This window comes from Antechinus flavipes, chromosome 2 (genome assembly GCF_016432865.1).
Source record: "Antechinus flavipes isolate AdamAnt ecotype Samford, QLD, Australia chromosome 2, AdamAnt_v2, whole genome shotgun sequence".
Classification (NCBI taxonomy): Eukaryota; Metazoa; Chordata; class Mammalia; order Dasyuromorphia; family Dasyuridae; genus Antechinus; species Antechinus flavipes.
The window spans coordinates 641222956-641239068 of NC_067399.1; the positions used below are offsets into that span (position 1 = coordinate 641222956).

A 16113-nucleotide genomic window follows, 5' to 3' on the forward strand; every position below is an offset into this window, starting at 1 on the left:
CAGCTTGTCATGACTGACCCAATGTGATACATTTTGGATTTTCTTAGAAAAGATAATGGAGTTTCCTTCTCCAGCTCATTTTACAGATGAAGAAATTGAGGCAGACGATAAAGTAACCGACCCAGGATCAAACAGCTAATGTCTGAAGCCAGATTTAAACTTAGAAGGTTGTGTTTTTGTGGTTCCAAGCCCTGCACTCTATCCACTGGGCCACCTAGCTGCCTGTTATCCAATTTGGCTAATCCATTTACAGATTGCTTTTCTTCTACTGGTTGTAAAAAACATTTTAGAGACATCCTTTATTTCTTATGGGCATTCTTCACTTTTTCTTATAGGACAAGTCATTTTATTTTGGTCCTTGTTTTGTACTCCGGGACCATACTAGAGAATTTTCTACTAATTTTAAGTAATATTGTGCAACAGAGTAACAGAACCAAAATAAGGTATTCTCTGCTAAAATGAAGAATTTCATCTAAGTTGGGTTCTTATTGGACACTGTCATACTAAGTAAATAGTGCCAGAGATTTGTTCTTGTAATTGCTGTAATCTATCATCTTTAATGACTTATTAAATTGGAGTGTAGTAGAAAAAACCCAGAATTATCCTGGCGAGATTTGAACTGAGATTCAGCCTCTCTGAAGCTAGCTTTATGACCACAGGCAGGCCACTTATCTATTTCTATTGCTCCTATTACTCATTAGCCGTTATGTGGAACAGAGCCTGATCTGCCTTCCATATTGGCTGTTGGTAATACAGGAAAGAGGAGTTGAGTGCTACAAAACCAGATGAGGGAGAGGTCATGGAAGTCAGTTGAACTAGTGCTCTAGATCAGTGGTGTCAAACTCAAATAGAAACAGAGGCCATTCTCCTATCAATGAGAATCCATGAAGGCTACTTGTTGACTTAGAAAACCAAACAGGTTTATATATGTCTTTTTAAAAATTGATTCAATTTATTTTCTTAAATATTTCCTAATTACAGTTAAATCTGATTTGGGTCATACAGTAATGTTGTGGGCTCCATGTTTGATACCTTTGTTCTGGATAATGACAGATATAATCAGGGCAGAGTTTGAGAGAGTAAAATGTTCTTTTCAGGGAGCTCTATTTTCTTTTTACCACTTGTGATTATAAATGTTGGTGGAAAATATTTGGGATCTGATGGATTAGTTGGTAAAGGGATATAAATTTTGTAACTTCTAAATTATCCCCTGACCCAAGCTGCTGTCATGATTCTCTGTAATGACCAATGAGTAGCAAAGCCAGGCAAGCCATCATTATATTGGGAATAACAAAGTGTATTCACTATTTTAGAATCTTAATGGTGCTCCAAAAGGTTATTTTCTTCTCATTTCAATAGTTAAGAGATGTTGTTTTCATGATGGACCGGTTTCTCTGTATAAATGTACCTCTACATTTATGTATGTAGATATGTGTTGTGTGTGTTATACACACGTTTATTTCACATGTCAGTTCCTGTGTTTATATATCTACACATAAATCTATATAGGTATGTATAGATATATACAGTGGGTAGATGTAAAATTTTCCATGGTCCCATCTGCAGGTTAGCCTAGGACCTAGGAGGAACTATGAAACGGAGGGATTGAGGTGATAGTGATTCATTTATAATGGTCCTACATAGAAGCATAGGATCTTAGAGCTGGAATAGTCCTTGGAATCTTTTTTTTCTTTTCCCCTAACCCCTTCATTTTACAGACAGCAATTTCAGCCTCAGGGATCTGAAGTGAGTTGCCCATCAGTAATTGAGCCAAGCCTTGAACCAAGGCAGTCTAACTTCCTTATCAGGTGCTGTTTTTCCTATCCTGTGCAGCCTACTCACAAGGAAGTCTTCCTTATACAGTTTTGAGCCTCTTTGCTAGAGGGTTGGAACTGAAAAGTACTAAGAGCCCAGGTACTGAACCAATTTCATCTATTGTTTCTTATCTAATTGAAGACAATTACCCAGTGCATTTAATTAAATAAAGGTGAAATATAGGGCACTTTTATATCTATGGAGTTTGACAAAGGGAAGTCTAGCCTTAGACTGCCTAATGGGCAGGAGTCTAAGATTAGGTGATCTCAGAGACTTTGTATTATTTATATTTGCTTTATTCTTTGGTTCTCTTTCACCCAATTAACAAATATGGAAAGAATTTATATTCTCATAAATTGAAGAGGTACTGGTCATTTTCCTGTTTCAATGTGATTTGACTTTCTATGTAACAATTTAACCTTCCTGGGTCTGGGATTGATTTTTGCAAATCTTATGGGCTTCCCTTAAGAACTTCTTTCCTAATCTTATGAACTTACCTCCTTTGGATTTGCTTCAGGTAAATAGAGCTAGGATCTGAGCAGCAGAGATCTAAGAAGCTGGCAGATTATAGGAGATGGAGTGAGGCAGCTTATTAAGTAATATCCCAAATGTTATCAAGCATTTTCAAATGAAAACCATTGCAGCTGGAATTAAGACAGTAACCACTTGACTTTCTAGCTTGCTAAAACCTAGAACAGAGTGTGACAGAAATCAATAAACAGCTAACAACAATGGGTTATCTATATCTCTGGCAGAGTGGTCATTGGTGCCAATGGCTGGCAAGGAGATCTTGGTAAGGAATGGGCCAGAAAAGCTAGTCCTCCACAGTTTTACAGATGCTTAACTCGTGTAATTTAAAGGTGCACTGGAAAGCATTGAATACTCTTTCTTATCCTGTGGCACTCAGCCAAATTGGTGCAGAGCCAGGCTTCATTCTGCTAAATTAGCTAAAAACAGGAACATCAGCTGAGCCAGGACTGTCCTGTGTTTTGCTAAATTGAGAAGAGGTGAAGAAAGAGATGAAAATTTTTGCTACCATCTTTTTTATTCCACTGATCCTTCTCTTAGTGATCTCTTGACTCCTTATCTTTCTCTTACCCTCCAATTTTGTCTTTTGTTTTCAGCAAAATTTCTTAGATGTCTGTCTTCCTTAAGAGTATAGAGCCTGTTTTTTTTTCCTCTCCATAGTATTTTATTTTTAAAATACATGTTAAGATAGTTTTTAGTTTCATCTTTGTAAAACTTTTGTGTTCAAAATTTTCTCCCTCCTTCACCTCTCCCTTCTCCAGTACAGTAAGCAATCTGATATGTTAAATATGCACTATCCTTTTAAACATATTTCCATATTTATCATGTTATGCTTTGCAAAATTGTGTCAAAAAGAAAAAAACAAACAAACAGAAAAGTGAAAACACTGTGCTTCAATCCATTTTCAGTCTCCTTAGTTCTCCGTATGCAGGTGGCATTTACCATCCAAGTCATCCCTTTGTTTAAAAGAGTCATGTCCATCGCATTTGATCATCACATAATCTTAATGTTACTATGTGCAGTGTACACCTGTTTCTTTAGAGCCTATCTTCTGAGAGAGATTGCAATGGCTGAGAATCTATGGCACCATGCTCACATGATGAGCATCTATGGTACCATGACCACAACATAGGCAAGTTTTGTTTGCTAAGCCCTACATCAAAACCACTTCTGGCCTGGCTGTCTTTGGAGGCCCATTTTAAAGGGCTCTCATTCAAACCTCAGGTTTGGTTGTTTTTTGGGGGTTTTTTATTTTATTTTATTTAATAATAACTTTATATTGACAGAATCCATGCCAGGATAATTTTTTTACAACATTATCCCTTGCACTCGTTTCTGTTCTGATTTTTCCCCTCCCTCCCTCCACCCCCTCCCCTAGATGGCAAGCAGTCCTATATATGTTAGATATGTTGCAGTATATCCTAGATACAATATATGTTTGCAGAACCGAACAGTTCTCTTGTTGCACAGGGAGAATTGGATTCAGAAGGTAAAAAATTGGGTTTTTTTTTTAAACCATTGCTGGGACAAAGATTTGGCTCTGGGAAGGATGCTTTCCAGATGTGATTCTTTTGCTTTTCTATACTGCCGGCAATTATTTTCATAGGTGTTCTGTCCTGAAAAAAGTCCTCAGGGAGGCAGGACACCTGATTGTCCAGGATCTGTTTTTCTGAACCCATTAATCATCTTCTTCCATGGTTTTGAAAACCTTTATCTGATTTGAAGAATAGCTTGATAATTGTTTATGTTAAAAAGAGTAATATTTATTGAATTTGTTAATTATAGACTAGTCTTGGGACCAGTGAAACTGGGATTTCTACTTTATCACTTGGAGTTTTCTCATAGTTTTGGGTAGCCCTGAGGATCTACAGAGAATTCATGTGGTTTTCATTTTTATCTCCTCTTGTATTTGATTTGCTTCCACTTGTTCTTTACGATCTTCATCCTTTTCTTGTTGTACCATTTCCTTAGGAGGGTAATTGCTTATTCTCATACTCTCATAGTTTCAATTTTCATTTATATGTTGGCAGCTTCCTAGATTACCTTCCCACTTGTGTCCTTTTTTTCAGTTCAGTTCAATTCCAACATTTATTGAAACTTTTTACCTGCTAGGCACTGTGTTATGCATTGAAGCACCTCTTCATTCTCCAACATATTCACAAGATGTCCTTGTTTCTAGTTCATGCTTTCATTTCATCATTTCTCAAGCCTTTACTTTACATCTTCTCTTCAGTTAATGGTCATAACTCTTACCTGTCATATCATCTCTTAATTAAGCATAATTTTTGACTTGCCCCACTAAGGAATATTTACTTTTTCTTCCTTTAAACTTCTTCAGGCTTTTAAGCTTTAGTCTTTCCTTTCTTTTTCCACATTTGACTTCATTCATTTCCATATATGTTTATTGAATGTACTGTGAGGAGCTCTAAAAGTATATATGACATGGTTCTTACTCAGCTTACATTGCAGTAGTAAAGATAAAGCATATATATGAAAAACTACAATATGAAGCAGTATATTAGTACCAGATGAGTGATCTAAATGATTGGATCCTTCTCTACTTTCTTCTTCAGATTAGCTGGAAACCTTCATTTCCCGTGCTGTCTATCCTCAGCAGTGTCATTCACAGGATTATTATGAGCATCACAACATATTTGTAAAGCACTTATCTCAGTGCCTGATATATTATAGGCAATTAATAAATAACTTATTTTCTTCTGTTAATCAGAGGCAGGATCTGGGAGCTCATGATTTCAGGAGAAACCATTTGATTTCACAAATATTTATTAGGTAGTTTCTATGTGCTGGGGGAGTATGTGGACTTTAGATGAGTCAAGGTTCCTAGAGAGCTCAGCTCAATTTCAGGAATTGTGGGAAGTTTTATTAGATAAACTTATAGACAGTTTTTTATCCATTACTTTTTTTAATCCTTTGACTCTTAGTGAAGTCCAGTAATTATTGGTTTTTTTTTTCCTTCTGTCATTGTGGTCAGGCTTATTCTTTCTAGGAGCATAAACCTGATCTCTGTCTTTTTTTTCCTGTACCATTTTTCTGTAGGAGCCAAACGTCTTTGAATGTTGTTAATTTGTTCACTTTTTTTTCACACTTTGTGATTTATAAATCCCTTTCACTTGCATTATTTGATTTGCTTTCCTAAAACCCTAAGGTTGGCAGGCAGACATGATTATCTCCTTTTACAAATACTGATGGAATATTGCTTTTGGTTTCTTGAGGTAAAGGGGGGAATGACTCTTTGTGGCTTTCTGACTCTCTCATTCTTTCAGAAATTCCCAGTTTCCTCTATTGTTGCTTGTAACAGAAAAGCAAATTCCGAACTTCCTGAAAGTTGGGTGAGTGTTGGTAACTTCTCCAGGATTGTTTTGTGCTGCAGTAATGGTGGGAAGTTCTTTCAGATCAGTGTAAGGAGAGGTGTGGTCAATTCAGAAATTTATCTGCAAGTTATGAAGTGAATAAGCTTGGGAAGCATTGGTATGTAAGGCTTTGAAATACCTCAGATTATTCTAAAACTTGTTTATGCTGCCTGGATCACAATGAGGAATTTCAGAATGGAAGGATAAGGAGACTGCTTAGAGTGACTTTATCCTTTCTTGTCATTGTGAACTAAGTCAAAGAGACTGATTTCAGGTGTTTAGATTTGTCAGGTGGCAAGTTTCATGTAGTAATGGGAACCTACCCACCCAAATATGTCTTTGTAATAGAATGCTTTGGGAGGTGTGGGTTTTGCTTCCCAGAAATAAACTTTTAACACAATTGTTGTTGATTTGTTTTGGTCTTGTCCAACTCTTCATGACCCCATTTAGGATTTTTTTGGCAAAGATACTGGTTTGCCATTTCCTTCTCCAACTCATTTTACAGATGAGGAGACTGAGGAAAACAGGGTTAAGTGAGTTACCTAAGGTGATGGAACAAGTTTCTGAGGCCCATTTTGAATTTAGACTCCATACTGGTGCATCTTCTGTGCCTAATTGCCCCATTTTTAACACTACTATGTGTGTTATTTCAAAATTAATAATGACTTAATAAGATATTGTACCTTCTATGAGAAATACATTGGGTAATTTAAGATCATTTACAGTACATTTTGATGATTACATAAGCATAAGTCAAGACTGGTTAAAAAAAAAGGTCCAGAAAAGATGTAGCACTTGAGTCAGAGATAGATCTCAAACTAAATATCCCATGGCCTTTTTTTTCCCCCCAAAAAATGGATTCTATATATTTATTTTTATAAAGCTTTTTACTTTTAAAACATATGCATAGATAGTTTTCAATAATCACTCTTGCAAAACCTTGTGTTCCAAATTTTTTTTCCCTCCCCTAGAGGACAAGTAATCTGATATGTGTTAAATATGTGCAATTCTGCTATACATATTTCCACAATTATCATGCTGCACAAGAAAAATCAGATCAAAAAGGAAAAAAATGAGAAAGAAAACAAAAAGCAGGCAAACAAAAAACAACAAAAGTGAAAATACTATGTTGTGGTTCACACTCAGTCCCCACAATCCTCTCTCTGGATGCAGATGGCTATCTCCATCAAAAGATCGTTGGAACTTGTCCCCTTATCTTAAAGTCAGCACATTCCAAACTAAGCTTTTATCTTCCCTTCTAATCTCTTTTCCTCTTCCTATTCCTTTTATTATCGAGGACATTGCCACTTCCAAGTCACCTAGGATTACAACCTATGTGTTATCTGCAACTCCCCACTCTATCATCTTTTCCCTCCAATCCTCTATATTGCCATAGCTTATCCACTGTCAAATTCTGTCATTTATTTATAATAATTCTGTGTTCACTACTTCTCTGCTCTGACAGAGACAACCCCTGGTGCAGTCCCACTTCTCTTCACACTTGGATTGTAGCAGCTTTTGGGAGGCTGTGTGTGTGTGTGTGGGGGGGGGGGGTCTGCCTGCCTCAGGTGCTTTCTTTGTTCCAGTCAGCTCTCTACCTCTATCCTGCTGTCATATCGATCTTCCTGAAGGGAAGGTCTGACTCTATAACACCCCACATTCAGTCAGCTCCAGTGGCTCTATTGTTTGTTGTCAACGTTCTTTATAACCTGACTCCCTCCCTCTGTCCAGTTATGCACTACAATCCAGTGACACAGACCACCTAGCTGTTTCATACACAGGACACTCAGTATCCTGGCTCCCAGGCATTTGTACTGGCTTATATTCTAAATCTAGAATTCTCTATTTCCTCATCTTTACCTTGTGGCCCAGCCAAAATTCTGCCTTCTATAGGAAGACTTTTCTGTTTCCCTTAATGCACTTAATACACTATTTTTTGTTGATTATCTTCAATTTCTTCTGTTTATATCTTGTTTTCATGTTGTTGTTTCCATAGACTGTGAGCTCTGAGAGAACGGGCACTGTTTTAGTGTAGTGACTGGCACATAATGGTGCTTAATCAGGCTTATGGACTTGACTTGCTATAGGATAAAAAAAGATGAAGATTTTGCTATTTTAGGTTGTGATTCCATTGAACTTTCTAGACAGTGAACCTGTGACCTGATAGGATTGGAGAGTTCATTGAATCCTCAAGACGTTAAAAATGGCAGAAATGGGAGGGAACCCTGCATATTTCCAACTCCATGATCTTCCTTCCTCTCTCTCCTTCCCTTCTCCCATTTCTTTCCCTTCTTTCTCTCTCTCTCTTTTCTCTGTCTCTCTCTCCCTTTTCGTTTCCCTCCTATTTTAGAATTGGAAGGGATTCTCAAAGTATCTAATCTGACACTCCCACCTGATATAGGTCTCACATTTATGATAAGTCACCATTTCTATTATGGAACCTCTTTTTTTTTTTTTTTAATAACTTTTTATTGACAGAACCCATGCCTGGGTAATTTTTTACAGCATTATCCCTTGCACTCACTTCTGTTCCGATTTTTCCCCTCCCTCCCTCCACCCCCTCCCTCAGATGGCAAGCAGTCCTTTACATGTTAAATAGGTTACAGTATATCCTAGATACGATATATGTGTGCGGAACTGAACAGTTCTCTTGTTGCACAGGGAGAATTGGATTCAGAAGGTAAAAATAACCTGGGAAGAAAAACAAAAATGCATGCAGTTTATATTCATTTCCCAGTGTTCTTTCTTTGGGTGTAGCTGCTTCTGTCCATCCTTGATCAATTGAAACTGAATTAGCTCTCTTTATCGAAGAGATCCACTTCCATCAGAATACATCCTCACACAGTATCGTTGTTGAGGTATATAATGATCTCCTGGTTCTGCTCATTTCACTTAGCATCAGTTCATGTAAGTCTCGCCAGTCCTCTCTGTATTCATCCTGTTGGTCATTCCTTACAGAACAATAATATTCCATAACGTTCATCTACCACAGTTTACTCAACCATTCTCCAATTGATGGGCATCCATTCATTTTCCAGCTTCTAGCCACTACAAACAGGGCTGCCACAAACATTTTGGCACATATAGGTCCCTTTCCCTTCTTTAGTATTTCTTTGGGGTATAAGCCAAAGGCTGGATCAAAGGGTATGCATAGTTTGATAACTTTTTGAGCATAGTTCCAAATTGCTCTCCAGAATGGCTGGATGTGTTCACAACTCCACCAGCAATGTATCAGTGTCCCTGTTTTCCCACATCCCCTCCAACATTCCGCATTATCTTTCCCTGTCATTCTAGCCAATCTGACAAGTATGTAGTGATATCTTGGAGTTGTCTTAATTTGCATTTCTCTGATTAATAATGATTTGGAGCATATTTTCATATGTCTATAAATAGTTTTAATTTCTTCATCTGAGAATTGTCTGTTCATAGTCTTTGACCATTTATCAATTGGAGAATGGCTTGATTTCTTATAAATTAGAGTCAATTCTCTATATATTTTGGAAATGAGGCCTTTATCAGAACCTTTGACTGTAAAAATGTTTTCCCAGTTTATTGTTTCCCTTCTAATCTTGTCTGCGTTTGTTTTGTTTGTACAAAAACTTTTCAATTTGATATAATCAAAATTTTCTATTTTGTGGTCAATAGTGATTTCTAGTTCTTCTTTGGTCATAAATTCCTCTCTCTTCCACAGGTCTGCGAGGTAAACTATCCTATGCTCTTCCAATTTATTTATAATCTCATTCTTTATGCCTAGGTCATGAACCCATTTTGACCTTATCTTGGTGTACGGTGTTAAGTGTGGGTCAATGCCTAGTTTCTGCCATACTAATTTCCAATTTTCCCAGCAATTTTTGTCAAATAATGTGTTCTTATCCCAAAAATTGGGGTATGGAACCTCTTTATTTCATAAGGTTTATATTTCCATTGTCTATCAGTCCTAATAGAAAGTACCTCCTTATGGTAAGCTAAAATCAGATTGTTATTTCTAGTCATTGTTCCTATTTGGTTTTTGGCAGGGACAGAGTGGAGAGTAAGTAAGAATTGGTTACTACATAGGATAAATCTATTTTTTCGTCCACATAGCAGCTCTTCAAATGATGGTTCCCTTAGGTCTTCTTTTCTGGTCAGACATTCCTAATTTCTCCAACTATTCAAAATAAAACATAAGTTAATCCTCTATCAGAAGCCTCAGTCACTCTACTCTGGACATATTTTGATAAAATTTGCTTCAAATGTGGCACACATGACTGAATACCATGTTCTGACATGTGATGTAACAAGCACAATACAGTGAAATTATTATTACCTTGCTATTTCTGTGTGCTATAACTTCTTTGAATTCAACCCCAAATTGTTACCATATCTCCTTAAGGACATACTGACCAGACCAGCTATTCCTTTGGTTAGGAAATGCCTTAATGAAATTTTTTTCTGGCCCTGTTGGCTTATCACCAGTTTTGTACTGTTATTTATGATAGGGCTCTAGATGTAGGTAGTCTTTAGCTTACTACCAATGTGTTTTAAAATGGTCTTTATAAATTGACAAATATAGTTTCCCGTAAAAACTGCATTACAAAGAGTATTTAGGACTCAGATCAGTACAAAAACCCATTTAACACATTTTGTATAAGCAGAATGGTACTTATAGTTTTGTTTAGTAAAACATGATAGTCACATTTATACCACATTTGCTGAATAAAATATTTTTTCAGTTATATCAAAGCACTGGTCTTTCTCCTCTACCTTTGCAGTAGTAAGAAAGGAGAAGTGGGTCTTCTGAGTCATAGGGAGGAGTTTTGGCAGAAAGAAGTAGATACTTAGATTCTTCTATTCAGATCTGGGATATCTCTCAGAGATCACTTAGTCCAATATTCTCATTTTACAGAAAAAAAAATTGAGACCTAGGAAGAAGAGACTTGTGCACAATCATCAGGATGACAAATAAGCTGGGCCAGCCTTGGAACCCAGCAGTACTGACTCCAATGAAGCACATTTACTTACCATACTGAGAGAATATACTGCTATGTCAGTCATTTGTCAAGTATATTGGTTTTAGGAACAGATGACCTTTGGTTTCATTTGTATTTAGAGGAATGTTGGATGTTAGTAAGTTGGAAATGTTGTGCATGATTGTATTTTATAATTTCTGAGGTATCTCACACATTTACATAGATAATGATTAGAAAAAATTTTAAAGCATTGAATTTGTGGACATTATTATTTGGTGACATATATTATACTTTACAAATCAGGAAACTGAGGCTTACCTTAGGGGAATTGCTTAGGGTCAAACAGGTAGTAAATTGCAGAGTTGAAATCTGAACTCAGATATTCTAGTTCCAACTTCAATGACCTCTGTAATATCCCAGTAGTCTCTGAGTGAATTTCCAGAGTACAGAGATGATGGCTATAGTATAAACATTTGGAATCCTTTCATTGGAAGTATGACAAACAAATCACTTCAATTCTCAAGTAGCTGAAAAGGATAATTAGTTATCCAAGAGGAAGCTGCCATCTTGACAGGAGAAGTTTTGAGATTCATATTTAATTTGAAGTCAGAAAACTGCCACCAAATCTGTTGAATTTTAAGCATATGGCATTTAGTACTAGACACATCTGAAATCATGTGGACTTGTTGGAATTGTACAATTTATTGTTTCATTGTTTTCCTCTTCATTTCTTCTTCTCTTCCACATTGGAAGAATTTGGAAATGAAGAGTATGTTGAACTTGGTGACCCATTGAGAGCTTTTCTCTGGTCCTGTTTTAATGGACTCCTCAAGCTTCAATGCTTTTGTGTTGCCAAGACTAGATGGTAAAACATAAACAAGAAAACCAAACAGAAACAGGAAAGTCAGAGCAGAAGGTCAATTGCAGTTGAGTTACAGGAGAGTGAGCTCAAAACCCAGAGTTTTAAGCCCAGGTGGTCCCCTGCTGTGCTTATTTAGACTAGAACTAAGGGACTCACCTTAGCCCCTGATTCTTCTTTGTAATGAAAAGGCAATTATCCTGTAAAATGTAAAATGTAAAAATGATCTTTGTTTCTATTGAGAGGAAACCATCTAGATGCCATCACCATTATTCCTTCAGGCACCTCTTCCATTCTTCTCCACCTTGTGACTTCGGTCAGGCCTTCCCCACCTCTCCCCAAGAAGACTATGAGAGCCTGGTCTCCCTGCAGGTTACCTTCCACAAAGCTGCCACATTGATGTTCTGAAAGCACAGGCATAACCATGGCAGCTCCCTGCCCAAGCTTCAGTGGCTACCTCTGATCTTTAGGGTAAATCACCAGCTCTTCTGTTTGACATTTAAAGCCCTTCACAATTTTGTCCTTGCCTGTCTTTCCAGGCTTATTTACTCATTGCACTCTCTTCTTCTGCATCCCAGTCAAACTGGCCCACCTGCTGTTCCCCATTCACTGTGTTCCATCTCCTAGTTCCATTCCTTTGCCCAGGCTGATTCCTGGACCTAGAATATACTGCCTTCCTCATGTCTGCCTCATAAAATGCCTGGACTCCTTCAAAGCTCAGCTGAAACTCTACTTCCTATAAGAAGCCAAGTTAAGTTCTCCCCATCATGTCCCTCATTATCTAGTTCTCCCTTTTTAGGGCCCCCTAGGAATGCTTTGTATCTACTTTTCATATATTTTCTACATAATTTCCTTATCTATTCCCGTGGGTTTTTTCCCCCTCAATAGAATGTTTTTGAGAACTGGTTTTGTTTTGTCCTTGTATCTGCAGTGTCTAACACAGGGCCTGGCATTTAGTCAGCACTTCATAAATGCTTGTTGAATGAATGAACGAAGATAATGTGTAATAGGGATAACTCTACAGTCTGACACTGCGGTTCAAAAAGTCAGTTTTCAAAGGACCAGATGGGGAAGGTGAGGCTGGACAGTGCTATTGCTGCTCTGAGCAAGATCTAGTGTATGAGTGATTGTTTTGTGTGATATGGCAGTCTAAGGCTACTGGGCTCTGCACCTTCAATAGAAGAAGCTAAGGCAGGGGATAAGGGGGGTGGGGGAGATGTGTCCATCAATTGGAGAAACAGTGAATGTTTTTAGCCTGAAAGGAGAACACTTGAGGGAAGAATGGAGTGGGATAGTTGCCTTTTAAGTTTTTGAAGGACAGTCATCAGGTAGCTGAACTGCTTGGCTCCCGAGGGCAGAACCCAGAGCAGTAACAATGAAAGAAAGTTCCTCTTGTTTCACATTTTGTTACTCAGTTACTGTTGTCCTAGCCTCTTCTACTCCATACTCCATACAGGTTCTCTGCTAGGTAGAAACCTGCATTGGAAAGTTAACATAACACTTGGCTATCTAGATAGTTCTTACTTTTAAGTAAGTGGACCATTCTGCAGATTTCTATTTAAAAATTTTTTTATGTAATGTGAATTAGCCCACATTCATGAGGAAGAGAAGGAGGTGGCAAGGGGCACCCTGTGCCCTGTGGAGGGGGATTCCAAGGATGCAGACAGAGAACTGAGAGCTGGAGGAGGAATAAGAGGGGACAGGGCTGGGGCTAGCCATATGGGGTTTTGTCCAGAACTAAGAGGAAGAACATATCAGAGAAGACATATTGGGGTGTAACCCAGACACAGATAAGAGAGGATAGGTGACGTGGGAGAGAGGGATAGACTTCTAATACCGAAACTCTAATACATGTTGGGGGGAGCAAAGCAAAGGTCTCTTAGCACATGAGGTCTCAAGCCAAGTTGAGGGGTGGGGAGTCTATCAGCCATGCTAGTCTCTCCCATGTCCATTCTTCTGCTTTTACTGGAAGGTTGTTGTTTGGGGTTTTGGTGGTGGTGGTGGAGGTGGTGGCAGTGTTGAGAGGCCATGAATTGCTGAACTAAGAAACAGGACTGGGGAAAGAAAGTACAATACTGTACAGTAAAGATAATGTAAGTGGGTTTTTTTTTTTTTTATGTAGATTTCTTTCCGAATTCCTTAAGTAAGTTTGCATAATATGAATTTTATATAAAGTGAAAATTGTTTGTTTTGATTAGTTGTTTCTTGGGTTCCATTTGTGGTCAAATTTAAGGGCTAGGCTAGAAGACTATTTGGCCAATTAACCAACCACATGGATTTGATGGTTTTTGTTTTTACTTTAGGGTCATCTAGCAGTCGACATCCAAATCAAGCAACTCCAAAGAAAAGTGGCATAAAGAATGGCCAGATGAAGAATAAAGATGATGAATGTTTTGGGGATGATATTGAAGAGATCCCAGACACAGATTTTGACTTTGAAGGGAACCTGGCCCTTTTTGATAAAGCAGCTGTATTTGAAGAGATTGATACTTATGAGAGAAGGAGTGGTACCCGTTCCCGTGGCACCCCAAATGAAAGACCCACTCGATACCGTCATGATGAAAACATATTAGAATCTGAACCAATCGTCTACCGACGGATTATGGTGCCCCAGAACACAAGCAAAGAATTCTGTACTGGTGAGTCAATCACTTCCTCTACTATTCAGTTCTGAGTCTCTAATTTCCTGGATTTTGTTGAGTAACTTTCCTTTCTTGGTATATATGAAATAGTAAACTGTTTATTTGAAATTTTTTACGTGAAGGCTAAAGGATTGACCGGATCCTTCAAAAATAGCTTGTTCCTGCAAGGTAGTTTATTTAGGAAGAGATTTTGTGGTATATTTATTTATTCTTTCCAAATAATCAGAGTATTGTTGCATTATGTAAAAATTAAAATGACTGATATCTTTAGTTTACACATACTTCACTTCTATATAGGATCTTAGCATTTAGAATTAGAAAAAGAACCATAGTGACCTTTTAATTTCCGTATTTTACAGGTGAGGAAATTAATCTTTTATAATTTCATCTGGTCATCAGAATGACCCTATGTAATATTTTATGCAAACATTATTTTCCTGTTGTGTATGAGGAGATGGAACTCCTTCATAATAGCTCCCTGAGGTGTTTATTACAAATTGATTTCCTCAGGATCATTCAGGTAATCAGTAGCAGAGCTAGGACTCTAATCTAGACCCTCTAACTGAATCCATTTTTCTTTCCACTATTCCATGACTGCCATGTGCTGATTTCAAGGAGTTAATTCCTTTTATACACCTGGAATAGGTTGCCTAACAGCCTTTGGCTCCCTCTTTATTGTAGTCATTATAAATTCCCTTCATTAAAATCAGACTCCACTGCCATGTCACGGAATGAAGGCTTCTCTGGATTCCTGAAAGGAAAGTCATGTGAATGACAGCTCAAGACTGCTCTAAGTTTGGCCAGTGCTGGAAAGATTTGTGCTAAGGCCCCAGGGCTGCATTAGTTGTCTAGCTCTAGGCTTTACTTGCTCAGTGAGGAGGGGCTTACCCTCACACTACTTGCACACAGATAAATTTTTAGGCCATTGCAACTCTGGACCATTGTGTAATGGGAAGTTCATCTATTTTGTTTGAGGGAGAATTTATATTGATGAGATCACATCCTTTAAGTATTGGAGTAACTTGAATTTAGCATCAGCACTGGAAGGAAGAAAACAAGCATTTATTAAGCACCTGTTATCTGCCAGACTCTGTGTTAAACACTTTACAAACATTGCAATAACCTTGGGGGATAGGTGCTATAAATATCTGCATTTTTACAGTTGAGGAATCTGAGGCAAACAGGTTAAGTAATTTGCCCAGAGTCATCTAGCTAATAAATGTCTGAGTGGCTGGATTTGAATTCAGGACTTTCTAACTCTAGGTCCAGTGCTTTATCTGCTGTGCTGCCTCACTATCTCTGAATTTAAGCAAGTCATGCAAAGACATTTATCCAGACCTGGTTTTCTCATTTCTCCCTCTTCTAATATCAGATCACCATTGTGTATTCACAGAGCATACTTATATTCTGATTTGCTTTGTATTCTGTATTCTACCTATATAGGATTATAAGCTGGAGCCTTGAAGGAATACAAGGATTTTATGAGGCAGAGGTGAGGAAGGCGGTGCATTCCCTCCATAGGGATCAGTCTGGGCAAAGGAGTGGAGATCGGAAATGGAACACAGTGAAGGGGGAGCAACAAATGGGCCAGTTTGGCTGAGATATAGAATAAGAGAGTGTAATAACTAATTAAGCCTGGAAAGATAGACTACCACCAAATTGTACAGGGCTTTAAATGCCAAGCCAGAGGCAGCTAGCAAAGCTTCTTGAGCTTATGATTATGCCTGTGCTTTCAGAGCATCAGTATGGCTGTTTTGTGGAAGGTGGCCCAGAAAGGGAGAGAGTGGATGTTGGAAGACCAGGTTTTTATGGTCATCTGGAGGAGAAGTGGGAAGGGTAGTGGTCCTATGAGGAAGGAGATGGAAGCAAGTATGAAAAAGATGATGAAATAAGCTCACTGAATATGGGCTGCATGAAAATGATAGAGTTGAGGTTTTGAGCTTGCAGAG

The 16113-nt window shown here is 38.0% G+C and overlaps 1 protein-coding gene across 2 annotated transcripts in view; it reads left to right on the plus strand.

The window, feature by feature from the left end:
• The window catches only part of EDC3 (enhancer of mRNA decapping 3), a 62941-nt gene that overhangs the window by 17151 nt on the left and 29677 nt on the right, over positions 1–16113 (plus strand). For both annotated transcript variants that reach the window (XM_051982243.1, XM_051982242.1), the window contains exon 4: positions 13826–14161. In XM_051982243.1, coding sequence (XP_051838203.1) covers positions 13826–14161 — 336 coding nt within the window. The remainder of the gene's footprint in view (positions 1–13825; positions 14162–16113) is intronic.